The sequence below is a fragment of the Sceloporus undulatus genome, chromosome 6 (genome assembly GCF_019175285.1).
Source record: "Sceloporus undulatus isolate JIND9_A2432 ecotype Alabama chromosome 6, SceUnd_v1.1, whole genome shotgun sequence".
NCBI lineage: Eukaryota > Metazoa > Chordata > Lepidosauria > Squamata > Phrynosomatidae > Sceloporus > Sceloporus undulatus.
This window is the reverse complement of record NC_056527.1, coordinates 8,779,035-8,797,904: the sequence shown is the minus strand read 5'-3', so window position 1 is coordinate 8,797,904 and position 18,870 is coordinate 8,779,035. Positions and strand designations below refer to the sequence as shown.

Here is an 18,870-nt window from a genome sequence, read left to right as displayed (position 1 = left end):
GCAATTAACCTCCTGATAAAAGGGTTACCTGAGCTGGACTCATTGATTTTGTCTTCTCTTAAGATGTAAGCTCCGAAGGGGCCTTCTCTTCGTTGCAGAGGAAGCTAGGAAGAAATTACTGCAACTGTCAGACAATTTGTCTCGAAGAGAACTTCCTTCCCAAAAGGTATTTACTTAGTAAAAGAAGATAATAAAGTTGCCCTTTCCCGACTCCTGCAACATCAATTTTTAACTTAGGCCCAGCCAAAGTAGAAGATCCACAGCTTCATGTGAAGTAATGAGGCTCCTCTGAATCCTTGGAAGTGGATTGCCAAATGAGCTAGGTTCACCCATGGTCATGGTGGTAAGCGAAAAGGAAGACATCTGTTGCCTAGGTAATGACAAAGTGTTTACCTTTCTTTTTGCCCTGTGCTGTGAATTGTAAAAGTGCACCTACACTACACCATTATACCCCAGCTTCTTGGCAAAATGCAGGCCTGTGACTAACCTTGTCATTTCTAAACACCTTTGCCTGATGAAGAAACCAGTGGAGCTTCAAAAGCTTGCAAAATATATTTTATGCATTTTGGTTGATCAGATAAAGGTATCACTATTTTGTGGATTTTGGATGTTATTGTACAGTCGTCTCTCCACATTTGCGGATTTAACTTTGCAGATTTGATTATTCATGCATTGTATCAGTATGTTCTCTCTCAGAATATCTAGCTCCTCCAGTGCAATTCTGTGACCTAGAAAATCCTAGAGAGGTGTTTTCTCAGGTAAAAGCAGTGTTTTTGTTATTTGGGGTTTTCCTATTTTCACAGGGTTTCTGTGCCCCTAACCCTAGCAAATGTGGAGGGACCACTGTACTTTGCTATATAGCCGACCCAGCAACCCCTGGATATGTATCCCACTATAGCACTTTGATACGACTGTGGCTTCATCCTATGGAATCCTGGGATTGGTAGTTTGTTGAGGGACTTAAAAATTTCTCTGCTAGACAACTCTAGGGCTATAGTTTAAGAAAGCTCATTGGAACATTAGCAAAAATTCTGCACACCACACTAGTCCCAGCTTTCTATAGGATCCATGGCAATTAAAGTGATATCAAACTGTTATAACAGTATCATATTACATGTCCAGGGATAGCTGTGTTATAAACTTCTGCCTCCATAGATATCCATAGATACCTCTGTAGACACCATCTTAACTGGGAACAAATATAACATCTTGATATTGATATTGCAGACTAACATGGCTCTGTCTCTGAATAGTCATATGTTCAACACTCCTATGCTTATCTTTGGTAAAGTGGAGAATACATATGTTGGGATTTCAGAATTAAATTCCCTTGGCCTCAACTCAGTGGCCACAAGAAAGAGCCGCCCTCTCTTTTTCTAATTACTTACTCAGCTGCTGGAAAAACCAGACTATGGCCAGAAGCAACATACCTCTAATCTTTTGATGGCACAGAAAGGACAGACAAGGTGTCCTCTGGTTCCAGGAATGAGCACCAGAGTGCAGAAAAGGGGATGATGCTTCCTCTGTCCTTTGTTGCTTGCTACTTCTGATTGAGCTATTTAATGAAGAGGTTGACAATGTGCCTCCAAGGACATCTGTCCTGATTCTTACTCCATCTTCCCCTTCTGCACAAACGGAGGAGAGTGGCAGGTGAATAGACCATTCCTGGAAGTGCTGTCTATGTGTTTCACTTTTTCTCTCAGTTCATCTCCAGCACCATCTCCCAAACTCCTCTGTAAAAGAGGAGAGGAAGGAGAGGAAGAGAAGGGAGACAGAGTAACAGAATAGTATAGTGGTTGGATCCAGGGCCAGTGAGGCAGTGTTGAAGGCATCAACTCATGTAGCACCCTAGGCTATTCCTGCTAGGCTTCCCCATCTATTCCAACTTTCCACCTCCTGGAACAAAGATTTGTGTATGCCCCACAGGTCATCCTGGATTTTGTACAATAGTTTGCTGGTTCAGGTATGATGGAGGACACCATCCCATCACTGACGATAAAGCAAATTCAGTAGCCATGGAGAGGGAAGCATGTCCTTGTCCTCTGCCTCAGGTAGCAAAATATCTTGGACTATCCCTGGTTGGACCCAGATTTATGTGAGGGAAGCTAAGTTGGCAGACATGGTATTTCCCATCTCATTCTCCACATGGCAGCCTTCTAAAATGGAACACAAAGGATTGTGGAGACCTCATGAATGGATTCAAGGAAGAGGGAGGGTCTGTGAGTATTGGCTAGCATACCTTATTTCCAGTTTGATATCTATTTCTAAAAGGGATTTTATTCTCTTTTTAAAAAATGCTAGAAGACCTGTCAGGCACATTTTCCATGTGTACAAAATGGAGTGGAGAATAATATCTGGAAATCTAGAAAGGCACTCCTACATGCAAATGTAAAATTCAACCAGCTGTTTGCCTACAAAAACCTGAAATATTTTACCCCCTTTCTTGTGATCATGTCCCTTTCATTTTACTGCAGCAAGTGCAATTACAATATTCCAAAGTGTCTTTCTTGTCTCCAACAGCTTATCTCCATCTTATCTGAATTTAATTTTTCCCATTTCTCCCAGGCAGTTAAGAGCAGAAAAGGAAATCTTCCTGATCTCTAAATAGGGCTCCTATCAGCTCTGTGGCTTGTCTATAGGGAGAATGCAAACCTACCACCCTACAATGGAGAGGGGTGGGATTTCAAAAATGGCTGAAAAATAATCTGTTTAGCTTCAGAAGGAGGAAAGGGAACCTGTGTGGGAAAGCTTGGCCAAACTTCCCAGGCCCCCAATGACTTCTGGATATGGCCTGGCCCAGTAATGTCATCTGGCTAACAGAACTGTGAATGGAGCATTCAAGTTCCCATTTTACATCCCCCCCTCCCATGACTATTAGCTTCATTCTCTCTGTGAATGTGTCTGATCTTTTAAACAGGTGTCTAAACTACTAGCCACCACCACATTTTGCGACAGCAAACTCGAGAACTGTATACTGCAGTCAGGTGAACTTGGCTGGTCTTAGACTGCACCTGCACTGCAGAAATAATGCAGTTTGACACTGCTTTTCCTGTTATGGCTGAGTGCTACGGGATTCTGGGATTGGTAGTTTGACGGGGCATCAGAGCTCTCTGACAGAGATGGCTAAATAGCTCACACAATGACAAATCTCCAAATTCCACAGCATTGAGCCTTGATGGTTAAAGTGGAGTCAAACGATGGATGGGATATAAATAAAATTACACACACACACACACTCAGCAGTGCAGATTAATCCTTGGAGGCACACAATGGACAAGAAATATAAGTCATTTGGGTGTCTTATTTGTATTGGCTTGAATTTTGTTAGTTATGATGACCTATGTTAGATGTAACACATCAAAACTGCTCTGTATTCCCATTTGCGATGGTGGCACTATTGCCATAACCACAAACGACACTGAAACACACAGCCAGTATGCTGTCCAGAAAGATGGAGGTCTGTGCTGCTGGTGAAGGGGACCCTGCAGGATGATGAGACTAGCCCTCTTCCACCAGCAAGCAATGCTGTGGAAAGCATAAGGAGGGATCACTGTGGGGACATGTTACAATGTTTCATTGCAATGTTGCTCACTGGTGAGAGGGGACTAGTCATATCATCTTGCAGCATCCCACTTGCCAGCAGCGCAGACCTCCCTCACTGGCTGGTTTTTAAGGTTGGTTTCAGAGGATGGAGCATAGCTATGATATTATGGCTACACATTTGATACAGGCCATCATATGTGTCAGGGATGTGGATCATGAAGCCCTCTGGATGTCCCAGGGCTCCAAGGTTGACTCAACCTTCCATCCTTTTGTAGGTCAGTAAAATGAGTACCCAGATTGTTGGGGGCAACTGGCTTACATGTTGTAAACTGCTTAGAGCAGTGGTTCTCAACCTGTGGCTTGGGACCCCTTTGGGGGTTGAATGACCCTTTCATGGGGGTTGCCTAAGACCATTTGAAAACACCTACAGTGGTACCCCGGGATACGAAATCACCGTGTTACGAAATTTCCGGGATACGAAAAAATCCCATAGGAAAAAACTGTTTCGGGTTACGTTTTTTTTTTCGGCTTATGAAAAAATTTTTGGTGCTTTTCGGCGCTTTTTCACACGAAATCGCAGCTTTTAGCGCTAGCGCCTATGGCTTTTTCGGCTAGCGAAAGATTTCGGGTTACGAATGGCGCCGTGGAACGGATTACATTCGTAACCCGGGGTACCACTGTATTTAATTACAGTTGTAAAGTAGCAACAAAAATAATTTAATGGGTTTGGGTCACCACAACATGAGGAACTGTATTAAAGGGTTGTGGTACAGTGGTACCTCGGGATACGAAATACCCAGGTTACGAAATTTTCGGGATACGAAAAAATCCCATTGGAAATCATTGTTCCGGGTTACGAATGTTTTTTCGGGTTACGAAGAAAATTTTTGGTGCTTTTCGGCGCTTTTTCGCACGAAACGCGACTTTTCCCCATTAGCGCCTATGGCAATTCGGCTTACGAAGGCTTTTCGGGTTACGAAAGCGGCCGCGGAACGAATTACTTTCGTAACCCGAGGCACCACTGTATTAGGAAGGTTGGGAACCACTGGCTAAAGCCGTGCTTAGTTCAATATGAAGTGGTATAGAAATGTAAATGCTATTGCTATATTAATGTTGTTGGGCTGCAACTCCCAACAGCCTAAGCCAGCATAGCCAATTGTGAAGCATGCTGGGAACTGTAGTCCTACAACACCTAGAAGGACTGCATGATTGCCACCTGATTTATCCATGCCCAGATTCAAAATAGTCTTCTGTTCAGATGATCCTATGGCCAAGGTACAGGTCTTGCAACCAGGTGTTTCCCACTCTGACTTTGCCTAATCTCATTTCAGTTTTGGTACTTTCTTTACTTGGGGGAAATTCTGTGCCTCATTGTCGAGGAGCACTTCTTTATAATCTCCTCAAGCAATTCTCCTTGCATGCTGTCAATAGCAGTTCTTCCACTTCAGTTAACCAGTCTGGCCTCATCAAAATAACACCACTTATGCTTAGGAAGATGAAGTCAAAAGCTTGCTTAGCTTGAAAGAAAATCATTGCCAAAACCAGATCCAGGTATCAGCTCCCCATCACTTCAGTAGCATTTGAGGTCATGGCGTTTGGGGGAATTAGTGTTCAAAAGCCAGGAGCTAATTCTAAAAGAACCTGGAGAAAATCACCTGCTGTACAGAAGTGAAGCAGATCCTTGAAACATAGTAAAAAAATAGTGCTTTTATTGGCAGGTTTACAAGCAGAATCCATTCGTGTCTAATATCCTGCGGGTAGAGAACAAAAATCAAAATCAAAATAAAATGCAACCCATGTCAAGCTTTAGCTGACATCACTTCCTTCCTTTAGTTTTCCCTGGGTTAAACTGCTGGCAAGCAGTTCCATGTTCTGAGTGAGAATTGCTCTGCTGTAATACACAGTCAGCATGTTGCCAACCTAACGTTTTGCCGTCAACAAGCGGTCCTTTGCTCTTGCTCTTTGGGAAACCGCCTCCCATTCCTGGTTCATCGTGCAGCATCCCCCATCTCCGTGGAAAAGGAGACAATTATAGCTTTGTTTTAAGTAAAAAAATATCAAATATAATAAATTTATGAAAGACCATTCACAACATATACATTAAGTGTTACATTGTTGCTACAGCAGCTATGTGATCCTTCCCTCTTTCTCTCCCTCCCTCCCTCTCTCATCATCATCATCATCTTCTTCATCGTCTTCTTTGTCCTTTTCATGTTATAGAATGCAAGGTCATACATTGCCATTAAGTAAACGCACTAATATAAGTAAGACCTTAAAAATGAAAGGATACGGTCAGTTTTTTAATCTGTGGATAGATATAAAGTATTTACTGTGTTACAGTCTAGGGTTTCCGCCATCACATCGCTGCTATAACTGCTGTGACCTTGTGCCGGATCCTCTATCCCCCCCTTCCCGCTGCCTCTGTGCATATATAAATATAAACATTAAGCAAAGTTTGAAAAGAGCAGGGTCAAAGGTTATACATACGGATATAACACAGTGACACACCCCTCTGTAAAGGGCTAACCTCCCTTCTTATTTCCTTTGCAACTAATGTTTTGTTTTTTAAAAAAGGCTGTTTCAACTGTTGTGTAGTTACAGCATTACATTCTGTAAACAATATTTTTAAAGTGTCTGAAACAAAACCAACCAAAAAAATAATCTAAACGATCGACTCTTTGTCTCTGTCGGGTGATAACTGATCATCTAGATGCTCGTCACTTTTGCTCGAGTCCGTCAACCTCAGCTGGAAGTTGTCACTGGTGCCTCTGGTGACACTGTCATAGGAAGGTGGGAAAGAGGTGGAGGAGAGAGTTTCTGATTTATTTATGGGCCTCCCATAGTTTTCGCTCATCATGGAGGCAATGAGGCCTTCCTTTTCTGGTGCATCGTCCCCAAGGGGACAAGCTTGTTGACGGTACAAGAAGGAAGCCTGCTTAAGGGAACGCTGGAAAAGGTGGCTCCTGTAGGCCCTTTGGATCACAATGGCAGACACCTCTTCCTGTTTTCGCCTGAGTGTGGTTGTGATTGGTTCATAAGAAATCTTTGAGGGGTTAGCAGCCATGAATTTCTCCTCCATCTGTATTTTCAGGGCATCCATCTCTCCGGATTCCCCCAGCACTCTTTTGGTAAAAGCAAACAGAATATCTAAGCAATGGATCCTATCTCCACTCACCATGGGGAGGTCCATAGCAATGAGCTTAATCTTGTTTGGTTTTGCAATGCGTAACGGTTCCGACAGAGCGTCGGCGAAATTGGAAAGTGCAGAGTACTCAATAAACTGAGTGGCTTCGGGGTCAAACTTCTCCCAGATTTCGTAAAACATATCAAAGTCATCCTCGCTCAGAGGCTCTGTACTCTCTTCAGTGGCAACACTGAAGTTCTCTAAAATAATGGCTATGTACATGTTTACAACAATGAGAAAGGATATAATGATATAGGTAACAAAGAACAGAATCCCCACCGCAGGGCTGCCACAGTTTCCCTTGGAGCCATTAGTGTTCAGATGGCCCGGGTCACAATATGGCGGCCCGGTGTTCAAAATGGGATTGAGGAGACCGTCCCAGCCAGCCGACGTGGTGATTTGGAAGAGGCAGAGCATGCTGTTGGCAAATGTCTGGAAGTTGAACATGTCGTCAATCCCATATTCATGCTTAACGTAGGCAAAGTTGGCCATGCCGAAAATAGCATAAATGAACATAACCAGGAAAAGGAGGAGCCCGATATTGAACAGTGCAGGAAGGGACATCATTAAGGCAAAGAGAAGAGTTCGGATTCCTTTGGCCCCTCTTATAAGTCTCAGGATCCGGCCAATCCGAGCCAGGCGGATGACTCTGAACAAGGTAGGGGAGAAGAAATATTTCTGGATGATGTCGGACAGCACAGAGCCTTGGGAGAAGAAGTGGAGGAGCCAGGAGAGAGAAGAGATAATCCTGTTAGCGAACTGACACCCCCCCCGAAGTCAACACAAGAACTGAAAGTTCCATTACATGATAAATGAACATAGGTTGAGTTCAGAGGGTTTATTCTATACCAATGCCAGTTTAGGGTGTGTGTGTGTGGCCAGGAACCTTGCATATATACACAGAGACAGAATAAACACCATCTGGATTAGGCCCTGCATATGCTTACTGGTAAGTAAACAATAAACCCTCACGGATCTGGACAATATGTACTTAATATATCATTTCTCTTAACCCTTGAATTTTCAAATTAAGGGCATGAACAATTTCTGAGCATGTGGGAAGGAACTGACAGACAACTCATTGGACCTCTGTCCCCCCTTCTTTCCTTGGGCTGAATCTGCACTGCAGAAATAATGCATCTTGACACCGCTTTAACTGCCATGGACCCATCCTATGGGGTCCTGGGATTTGTAGTTGGAGCACCAGAGCTCTCTGACAGAGAATACGAAATATCCTAGAAAACTACAAATTCCAGAATTCCATAGCATTGAGCCATGGCAGTTAAAGTGGTGTCAAACTACATTATTTCTGGAGTGCGGAATCAGCCTAGCACGGTTCTAGCCCTGCTATGATAGAATGACAGTTGTGGCTGATGGTTTCCATGTCAGCAGGGTGCTGTCATGAACTTTTGTCTGAATTTTAAAGAATCTACCTAAGAAGTTGAACTTCATGGCCCAAATATGGTCAGCATCTTGGTAGCTCCATTAAAATTTGGACTCAAACATGTAGGGGATTCCCCACCCCATCCATGTGGGAGCCATCACCTCCCACTAAAGAAGGACCAACTACTGGCCTTTGCATTTAGGAGGTGTCACCATATTTTTGCCTAAAACAAAATCAGGAGCATGTTTGGCCATTCTTTAAACATCTTAAGAAAGCTGAGGGAAGCCAAAAGAGTTTTGATAAGAACAGTCAATTTCTGAAAGGCGTTTCACTTTTATTTTATTTTTTGTCACAACATCCCTGGAAAGAACATGGCAGAAAAGGCTGCTAATATATATGTATCTGCTATGCAAACAGGAAGTAAAGTCACCACTATGAACTGCCATGTTTTGGCAGGCTGAACATTTTGTGAATTTCCCATTATACTCCTGAGATGTGGTTTTTCTCTTTACTACCTCCCAGAAAATCTCCAAATTGTAGGTTGACCCAGGAAACAATGAACTATTATCTAGATATCTTTGAATCATAGAATCATAAGAGTTGGAAGAGACTTCAAGGACTATCCAGTCCAACCTCATTCTGACATGCAGGAAGACACAATCCAACCTCTGCTTAAAAACCTCCAAAGAAGAAGACTTCACCACACTTTGAGGAAGTGTATTCTACTGTTGAACAGTTCTTAAAGTAAAGTTCTTTCTAATGTTTAGCTGGAATCTCTTTTCTTATAATGTGAATCCATCAGTCCATGTTCTAGTCTCTGGAGCAATAGAAAACAAGCTTTCTCCAAGAGACATGTTGTTATAGATACATCAATAAGCATGACCAGCATCTGAAAATGTGGCATGTTACATCAGTGCCTCAATGAAATGCATTGATCTGAGCAATTTAAAGAACCTTTTACCTCCACTACGATGGGGCTGCTCTCAAGCCATTTGGGGGCATATCAATCTGGATCAGTGATTCCCAAGCTTTGGTCCTCTAGATGTTTTGGACTTCAGCCCACAGAATTCCTGATGGTTGGCCAAGCTGGCTGGGGCTTCCGGGAGATGAAGTCCAAAACACACGGAGAACCAAAGTTTGGGAGCTACTTATCTAGAAACATAACACTGTTTTTAAGTCTGTACTTATTGGGTTTGACTTACCTACAATAGATAAAATCACGACTACAAAATCAAATATGTTCCAGCCATTGGTGAAATAGTAGTGCCTCAATGCCACCAGTTTGAATGTACACTCTGCAGTGAAGATGGCAACAAAGACCATGTTGATTTTATAAAGAATGTTAACTTTTTCTGGGCTCTGGTCATCAGTTTCCACCATCATGGTGACCATGTTTAGGCAGATGAGGAGCATGATGCACACGTCGAAAGCTTGATTCAGGACAACATCAAACAGGAAGCCTTGACACTTGTTCTATCAACATTATGGAGACAAAATTATTAGTAGAACAAAGTAGGCAGTCTGACAATACCATATCACTAGATCTACTTGGGCTCTGAAATGAAGGGGAGGCATTTTTAAATTGCACAGAATTATTGCATGAGTTGCTTGGTCAAGAACAGACTTAACTAAGTTGGACAAATCTAACACATAGTCCTGAATGCCCTGGTTAATCACAACTAGTGTAGACCAACTGAATCAGCTGGATTTACCTATATGTCAACTTCCCTCAGCTTTCCAAGTTATACAATCATAGAATCATAGAATCATAGAGTTGGAAGAGACCACAAGGGCCATCCACTCCATTCCCCTGCCATGCAGGAAATCACAATCAAAGCATCCCCAACAGATGGCCATCCAGCCTCTGTTTGAAGACCTCTAAGGAAGGAGACTCCAGTACACTTTGAGGGAGTGTGTTCCACTGTCAAACAGCCCTTACTGTCAGGAAGTTCCTCCTAATGTTGAGGTGGAATCTCTTTTCCTGCAGCTTGCATCCATTGCTCCGGGTCCTAGTCCCTGGAACAGCAGAAAACAAGCTTGCTCCCTCCTCAATATGACATCCCTTCAAATATTTAAACAGGGCTATCATATCACCTCTTAGCCTTCTCTTCTCCAGGCTAAACATCCCCAGCTCCCTAAGTCGTTCCTCATAGGGCATGGTTTCCAAACCTTTCACCATTTTAGTCGCTCTCCTTTGGACACGCTCCAGTTTCTCAATGTCCTTTTTTAATTGTGGTGCCCAGAACTGGACACAGTATTCAAGTTGATGGAATGGGTTTACTCTAGTGCTGGTGATCATCTATAAAGTCTTAGAAAGCTTAGGTTCAGATTATTAGAGAGACCGTTATCTCCCTTTATGAACTTCTCAGCAAGTTAAAATATTTTAAGGCATCAGACTTTTAGAAACTCATCAGAATGAGCTTTTAATGGTCTATGATGCTGTTTTTATCATTTACCACTTTAGCTGTCATGAGTCCATCCTATGGAATCCTGGGTTTTGTAGTTTGTTGCACCACCAGAGCGCTCTGACAGAGAAGGCTACATACCTCACAAAACTACAAATTCCAAGGCAGTTAAAGCGATGTCAGACTGCATTGATTCTGCAGCTTAAATGCAGCCAAAATCACCATAAATTGGCATTGTCTTGAAGACACATAACAGCAACAGGTTAATAGCCTCACCAGTGGCCGTGGGATGGGTTTTTGAGGTTTCTTAGATCCCAGTTTTTTCATGGCATTGTAGTATTTTTTCTGCTCCTCTGTCATAAAGATGTCTTGTCCACCTAAGTAAAGGGAGAAAATACTAATATTATTTTGGATGAAAAAAGGAAGAAAAAAAAAACCTGAGTTTTTTGTGGGTTTTTTGGGCTATGTGGCCATGTTCTAGAAGAGTTTATTCCTGACGTTTCGCCAGCACCTGTGGCTGACATCTTCAGAGAGTGCTGGCATGGAAGAGAATGGGGTATATATATCTACTGCATGATGCTAGATAGGGAGAAGTGATTTTCATGTTAATCTGTGTATTTTTTTGTTGTTGAATGGCAACACACAAATTAACATGGAAATCACTCCTCCCTACCTAGGGTCACACAGTATATATATACCCCACTCTCTTCCATGCCAGCATTCTCTGTTGATGCCAGCCACAGATTCTGGTGAAACATTCAGGGATAAACTCTTCTAGAACATAGATGGCAGCATAGCCAAAATCCCCCCACAAAACCCTATGGATGCCAGCCATTAAAGTCCCCGACTTCACAAACAAGCCTGAGTTGAAGAAGGTATTTAATATGAAGGGAATTTGGCCTCTGCCAAGGCTTTTTTCTATTTGCCAACATGAATTGTTCTCCCAGGCTTTCTTCATATGTTTTATTAAACTGTACTTTTAAGATTTTGGGTACAATTTTTTTTTTTTAATGTTGGCTTTGCAGTTCCCTTTGTATTTTTATTGTATTGCAGTTATTTTGTGCTTTTAGATTTTCATGTGCTATTTCATAGTATCATTGTTTTGCTTTAAGATTGTATGACACCTGAAAAATGTTTCATAGCCGTATTTTAACAAGTAAGGAAGGAGTAAATTACAGCTGGCATTCAGTACTGCAGTTACAGATTTGTAACCTAGAATTAAAAATGAATAGCTGCCCTGCACTCAGTATGCAAAAGGATCTTGTAGCAGTTTTGAGACTAACAGTGTGGAAGAAGTTGCAGTTGATCTACTGGAGAACATGTAGCCTTCCAGAAGTTATTAGACCACAACTCCCAGCATCCCTCACCATTATCTCTGCTGGTTATGGCTGATAGGAATACATTCTCATAACCTCCAACGATTCCAGTCTGCCATTGTCCCATTTTTTCAGCTGCTTTTAAAATGTCCCAGTTTCTTCCTCCTGCTTTCACTTTCCCCTTTTGTCCTCCCCTTAGTTCAGTTACTGCAAACTGAGTTCAAAGTGTAAAAGCTGTTTGCATTCAATCGTGATCACAGTATAATGTTGCTCAATTGCATATGTCTTGGTTTTCATCTGTGAAATGTGGGACTATATGCTGTCCAAAAATACCTCAAGGGTACATAGTCCTCATTGCCGACTCAGTAGTGGATGGTGGGTCCCATGTCATGGTGCAGCAAATCCACCATTGGTTTTACATAGCTTTAAAGGTATTCAGGCTCTTTTGAGGACTTGGTTCCAAACCCTGGATATCTCCTTTAAATTCTGAACTAAAACCTGAAATGGATTTACTGACAAATTGGCATGGAAACCATGGGCTCCCAGAGCTTCCGCTACTCTGTCCTTTCCAATGGAGCTGCCAGGGATGAACCCAAGACCTTTTTGCAAGCCTAGGAGATGTTTTTCCCACTGGACACCAGCTCTATCCTGGTTGTTGGGAGCTGCATAGTAAATTAGATGCAACTTATCTTTTTCTTTTGCTGATTGAAATTATCAATGATCACCCCAATGAAAAGATTCAGAGTGAAGAAAGAGCCAAAGATGATGAAGATCACAAAGTAGAGGTACATGTACAAATTGTACTCCCATACAGGTTGCTCCTCACGCTGCAAAGGCAAAAGGGAAAAAGCAAGAAAAGATGTTCAACTTCCATTGGCATCCTAAGGCAAAACTTGTGTTAAATATTGTTTTTTCAAAACAAGAAGACATTCCCTGCATCAGGTCAGGGGAACTTTTTGACTTACAAGGTTCCAGCATGCCATGGCTCAGTCACTGCATATCCCACCAGGGATGGACATTATTGTGCCTTCAGATGTTGAATTGCAACTCTCAATGACCCTGGGCGGGAGGTGCAGTCCAACAGCCCCCAGAGGGAACTCATGATTCTTATATCTGCCACACAACATTTGAAAAATTGCATTTGTTCTTAATTTTTTTCTGAGTCAGGAGTTAGATTGGTAAGAAGGCAGGGCACTCCTTTGTTCATGTCTCCAAAAAGAGGGTGGGCCAAGGTTAGGGGGCTAAATGTCACTTGCATCCACACAAACATGTTGACTGCAAATACATTTATTGCCTGACCTGAAGTTGCATGAGTAGAGCTTTAGTTTAGACCATGCTCTATGTAGACTTATCTGGGAGTATATTCCACTGAAGTCAATAACTGGCTTCCAAGTAGACAGACAGACAGACAGACAGACAGACAGACAGAGCCATCCTAAAGTGGTGCAGGTGAAAGATTACATGACAAAGAAACATCTGTTTGTCATCTTACCAGTTTGGTCTTTCAAAATTTCCTCCCTCTATTGCCAATGGAAGAAGAAATAAGTAGCCAAGCTTCATGGCTAGCATTTTTTATCCATCCTCTCTGGCAATGGCAGCTGAGATCTCCAATGCTGGTGGGGTGGTGAGTCTGTTCAAGGTTTTAACCTGGACTTAAATGGATTTATCTAATGTGCCAAGTCATATGCCTAGAACAAATTCTGTACATTGTGGACACCCCCTTAAAATTCAGGCTACAACCCAGAGCAGACTCACCACCCCACTGGACTATTATCCAGGTTACGATAGTTTAATTTTATTTCAACCTTCACTTTTTGTCTTTTTAATTTTCTCATTCTTTTAAATGGTAAACTCTTCGCATCCCAATTTTGAGAAAAAAACTGGGATACCACTGCTACTATTACTAACAACAACACCACCAACAACAATGGTTGGGGAGCAGATCAGACTAGTCCTCTTCTTCCACACCTGCTGCCAAAATGGTAAAAAGAACAAGACACTAAACAACTGCATTTGATGTGAGCAGCCTACCTCTCGTGAATCCACTGCTGCATACATAATTTCCATCCAGCCTTTAAAAGTTGCCTGGGAAAAAAAGGAGAGAGAGAGAAAAAGCAATGCCTGTAATTAGGATAATTATAATAAGCATTTGTGTTAACAGTGACTTTATTGGGTTGTGCTTTATTTGCAATATGATGTGTGCAGGGGGGAAAATAATTTCTCACAGCTGTTAATCACCCCGTGAATTTGGGCTTTCATAAAAGTGCGGAGGGAGCTGTTGAGCTGGTTGCTTATTCCTGCTGGAGGTTCTTATTCCTGCTTTAAAACAAGATGATCTTAATTCAAGGAAATTTGCAGAAGAACATTTCCCACATTCTCTTCCCCTGGAAGCCCCCTGGGGTGCGGTGGAGGAAAAAAAGGGTCAAGAAACATTGCTTCTGTGAACTTAAGCATCTTGGGATAGCGATCCAATTTTGGGAGATCCCCTCCTTTACCAACAGCTATGCTCTGTGTCCCATCACAAATTGTTAAGCCTTTCCTGGAGTTGCAAGGAGTCTCAGGAAGAGTAATAGAGATGTCAAGAAGGCTGTTGCTATACTGCAGAAATAATGCAATCTGATGCTGTCTCCATCCTATGGAATCCAGGGATTTGTAATTTGTGAGAGACCAGAGCTGCTTTGATAGAGAAGGCTAAACAGCTCAAAAAAGTACAAATCATGTACAAAACATATCATGAAGTCACAGCAGTTAAAGCAGCATCAAACTGCATTAATTCTGAAGTGTAGATGCAGCCTAAATTCACTTATTTATAATAATCCAAGGATGGGATCCTTTTAGGTAATCCCAACTAGAGTAGACCTATTGAATCAACAGTGGAATGGTAAGTCAACACATTGGCAAATCCAGTTGATTCAATTACTCCCTCTCAGTTGGGCCTGACAATAGGAATTCAGACCATCCCTTTATTTTGAAAACTTGGAAGGAGTTGCACAAAGCAACATTTCAGCACAGAAAACACTGTATTTTTTGTACTGTACAATGTTCAGGGGAAAAAATGCAATGTTTGTTACACAAAAAAGGTCCTGGAATGTGAAAAATCATCAAACATGTACAAGCCAAACCCGCTCTGTAAATAGCACTTCTGATCTGAGATGGGGCAATATTTCCTACATGCATGGCTTCTTATATGACTGTTCTTTTGGAAACTGATCCTTGGTAGAGGTGGACACCATGAAGAAGGTGTGGCAGAGGGATCCAAGGATAACCCACTGCTTCATGGAAAGAAATGACTATATTATCGTGTCTATTGATTCTTTTGCAGATGGTTTCATAGCTGCTACTTAGAGTTTCTCTTATCCCAAGGATGGCCGACCCTGCCTGCAGTCCCTTTCTCCTTAATAACTGATTCTCTTGCTGAAGAAGATTAGGAAGGGAAGAAAGAAGTTAAGAAGATAGGGAAAGAAGAAGAACGAAGTCTCAGTGTGTGGCATGCCCCCCCAATTGCTGCAGTCTTCATATCTTCCTCCCATTGGTGGAGCAACCCTGCATCTTGTATGGCTTCCGACGATCCTGATTTGATGGGGACAATCCCAATTAATCCTCTGTCATCCCACTTTTCCAGCTGCTTCTAAAATGTCTCTCTCCACCCTCCTTTCCCCTCCTACCCCAATTGCTGCAAACTGAGTTCAAAGTGCAGGAACTAGATTGCACTCTACTAACTCACCAGAAGGGAGAGGAGAGGAAGGAGCAGAATCTTGCCTTTCCCAAAGGGGTTAGGCAAAAGCAGACTGCTGCAGCCTCTCCCAGTTTGTGTGTTTTCCCTCATTAATAGCTTTTGTCATCATGACCACACTCTGATGTGGCCATATACAGCTCATTTTTCATTTGTGAAATGTTGGAGGGTATGAGCTTGCCATGCCATTTTTATCCTGGGTAAAATTGTTGCTGTGCTAGATTCCAAGATGGAGTAAGAATGAAACATTTTGCGTAAAACACACAGTAATTTGAGGAATTCACAACTGTAGTTCATGAACTGATAGAAGAGGGATTATTTTGGAAGGCGTAGCTGTCTGTGCAAAGGCTTCTCCCACCCTGCCTGCCTATCCGTTCAATCCCTAAAGGGTCCCAGCACTGAGATAATCCAAAGCCCTGTTGGGCTTCTGGAATCCTTCGCTACACACTCAACAAAGAAGCAGCGATATCAGCAAGGGCAGGAAAATGAGGCTGCAGGGGAAATTATCAGGAAATTAGTAGCCACTTACAGACCAGATCTGGAGGTGGCAAGATCTTCACACGAGTGTTGTATGATATTATCCTGGCTGTAAGAAAGTCAGCTAAAATACTGTCTGCTGCTGAAGCCAATATATGTGAGTGACTGTGTTCTCTCTCTGTGTGTGTAGTATGGGTAGGGCGAATGAGATTAAAACTGATAAATCCATCTCAAGGCAAGTTTATGGCTGATGATGAAGCCTTTCCTTGCATGGGTAGTGTGGCATACGCGCTTCAGGCTTTGAACAAGCAGACTGTGGCTAACTATGAGTCAAAAGAAAAGGAAAGGAAACCCAGTGAAGCAACAGAAGGAAGAAAGAACGATGCTGAGTTTGGGCTTGAAAGTGGAAAAGTGATGCTTTTGTGGAGAAGTGCCATGGGCCAGAAGAAATGGGAACAGGCAGATGCTGACTAAATCAGTACCGCAGGCAGTGAAGAACCTTCAACTGCCTGTAATTGGGGCAGAGAGTGAGATAGGATGTTTTGAACAATGAGAACTGGATGGGCATCTTACAAGAATATCTCCAATTTCGTCTATGAAATTTTGGATGGTATAATTTAATAATAATAATAATAATAATTTGTTTTATTTATATACCGCTATTCCAAAGATCATAGTGGTGAACAGCAAGTAAGCTAATTAGCAAGTAATGCTAAGGTACTATACCCTCCCACTAAATAAACTGAGGTCTGGACTCAGAGAAGTTACCTTTTGGGCTACCCTTCCCAGATTCTTCTAACCAGCATGGCAGCAGGTCATATTGGCTGGGAGATTTTGGGAGCCGCAGTCCAAAAAGCAGTTTTCCCTTATCCTGATTGATGCTTGGTTTCTTGACCCTATGCATTGACTTCTGGCCCTTCCTCTTGGGAAGGGAATGTTGGTCAGTGGCTTTGTGCACTCAACTTCTTGAATTCATTCCCCAAATCTTCAGCAGAAGGATCCAGGGACACTCCTGGGTGAACAGCTGCCATGTTCCACAAAATGGAGCAAAATACCTCCCTCAGCGTTCACCCCATTTTGCCTGTTGCAAAGAGGACAAATAAGGAGTGTGAACTTACACTCCAAGCAATTCTGCTCTGAAATCTTTTGATTCTACTTTAAATGCGATGGCTCCATGCTATGAAATCTGAGGCTTTCCAGTTCATGGAGGCATTAGAGTTCTTTTTTTCAGAATTCTGAGTACCCCATCTTAAAATGAAAATCCTAGGATCATACAGGATGGAATCACAGCTATTCAAGGACTCATTCCCATTACCTTTTAAACTGGATCGCAAATCAGTTTGAAATGGTTTAAATGAGCATGGTTCGCACTTGAACCGAATCGCTGGAGCAATTCAGAGGGGGGGGGCATGCGCTAGACCCATTTAACCCGCATCTTTTTGACATTTTTTTCTGTGTCTTTTTGGATAAATTAATTCTGCACAAGTGTGAACCAGAGTGTGCACATTGGAATTGATTTAAATTTGCCCTTTGACTGGCTGGAGTGGGTCCATTTTGAATCAATTTATTCATCAATGTAAACCACAAGTGGGTTACTTTATTTTATTTTGCAGCAAGAAAATGCAATCGGGGCAAATGTCATGTGAACCATGCTCCGCTGCTGAACCGATCCATTGATTCGGATCACAAAGCGATTTATTAGTAAGTGGGAATGTGGCCCAAATAAAATCACAGCACTATAACTATCATCTGAAAGAGCCCCAAGTGGCTGGCAGAAGACGCCCTCCCACCTAGACCAGCTCCAGTAGACTCCAGAAGAAGGGCAAGAAGCATTGCTTTCACTCAGATTTGGCTTCATGAAAATACTACATGGTGTATTTTTTACACAGAAAATTCAGTGGTGCTATTACTTCCCTTGATTTGGAAACTATGGTTCTGTTAATTCAGGCTAAACTATTATTTCCCTTTATTTACCTGATTCACTAGGATGGTGGAGACAGGCATGGCAGATTCCTCATTGCAGTAACCAATCACATTGGCAGGCACATGGTGCAATGAGTTGCACAACATCCGTAGATGTTCAACTGAAGGGTGGAGTAACCCAACCACTGCTTAAATATGTGTATGCCAATTTACACTGTGCAAATGAAATGCAGGAACTAATGAGATTTGCTTCCTAATCAGACAACAAGAAGTTGGACTTGATGGCCTATGAGGTGATTTCCAGCTTTATGATTCTCTGTGGTGCAGTACTGTCAACACTGACTGGCAGCAGCTCTCCAGCTCTCATCACAACTCCTGGACAATCTGGGGATGTATGTATGCATGTAGGGGGCCATTCAGACTACCTTTTAATCTGAATCCCAAACTGGATTAAAAGTGGGAAGTTCCCACTGGCACCAGTTTTTACACACTAGGATTAGAGTTTTGCACACCAGATCTGGGGCAAATCCCCCTCAAAGTGGTTTTTCTGAAAGCGGTTTTCCCCCCCCCCCCCATTTCTTTTGAGAAAACCTGCTTCTTCCAGGGTGCCTGCAAATGTGAACTTGGCCCCAGTCATGATCGGGTGAGTTCAAGGGGAGGGATAAAGGTCAGAGGGTGGGCAGTGGGCAGGACGTGCTTCCCCTCTTGCACTGGTTGCTTTGCAAGCGGCATATATTATTATTGTTGTTGTTGTGACAGATTATGCGAATGCTTTGGGCTGTAAGGGAAGGGAAGAGGCTTGTATTCAGAGGGAAGGCAAGGGCTTTGGGGGTGGCATCGGGCTGGAAGGGAAGAGGCTGGCATTCAGGGGGAAGGCAAGGGCTTTGGGGGTGGCATTGGGCTGC

The 18,870-nt window shown here is 42.6% G+C and overlaps 1 protein-coding gene across 1 annotated transcript in view; it reads right to left on the bottom strand.

The window, feature by feature from the left end:
* Positions 1-5,262: 5,262 nt before the first annotated feature.
* LOC121932863 (sodium channel protein type 5 subunit alpha-like) overlaps positions 5,263-18,870 on the bottom strand; it is a 345,269-nt gene continuing 331,661 nt past the window's right edge. Inside the window, exons 23-27 of the mRNA XM_042471901.1 lie at positions 13,864-13,917; positions 12,522-12,659; positions 10,793-10,897; positions 9,314-9,584; positions 5,263-7,431 (exon numbers count right to left, since the gene is read on the bottom strand). Coding sequence (XP_042327835.1) covers positions 6,206-7,431; positions 9,314-9,584; positions 10,793-10,897; positions 12,522-12,659; positions 13,864-13,917 — 1,794 coding nt within the window. The 3' untranslated portion in view covers positions 5,263-6,205. The remainder of the gene's footprint in view (positions 7,432-9,313; positions 9,585-10,792; positions 10,898-12,521; positions 12,660-13,863; positions 13,918-18,870) is intronic.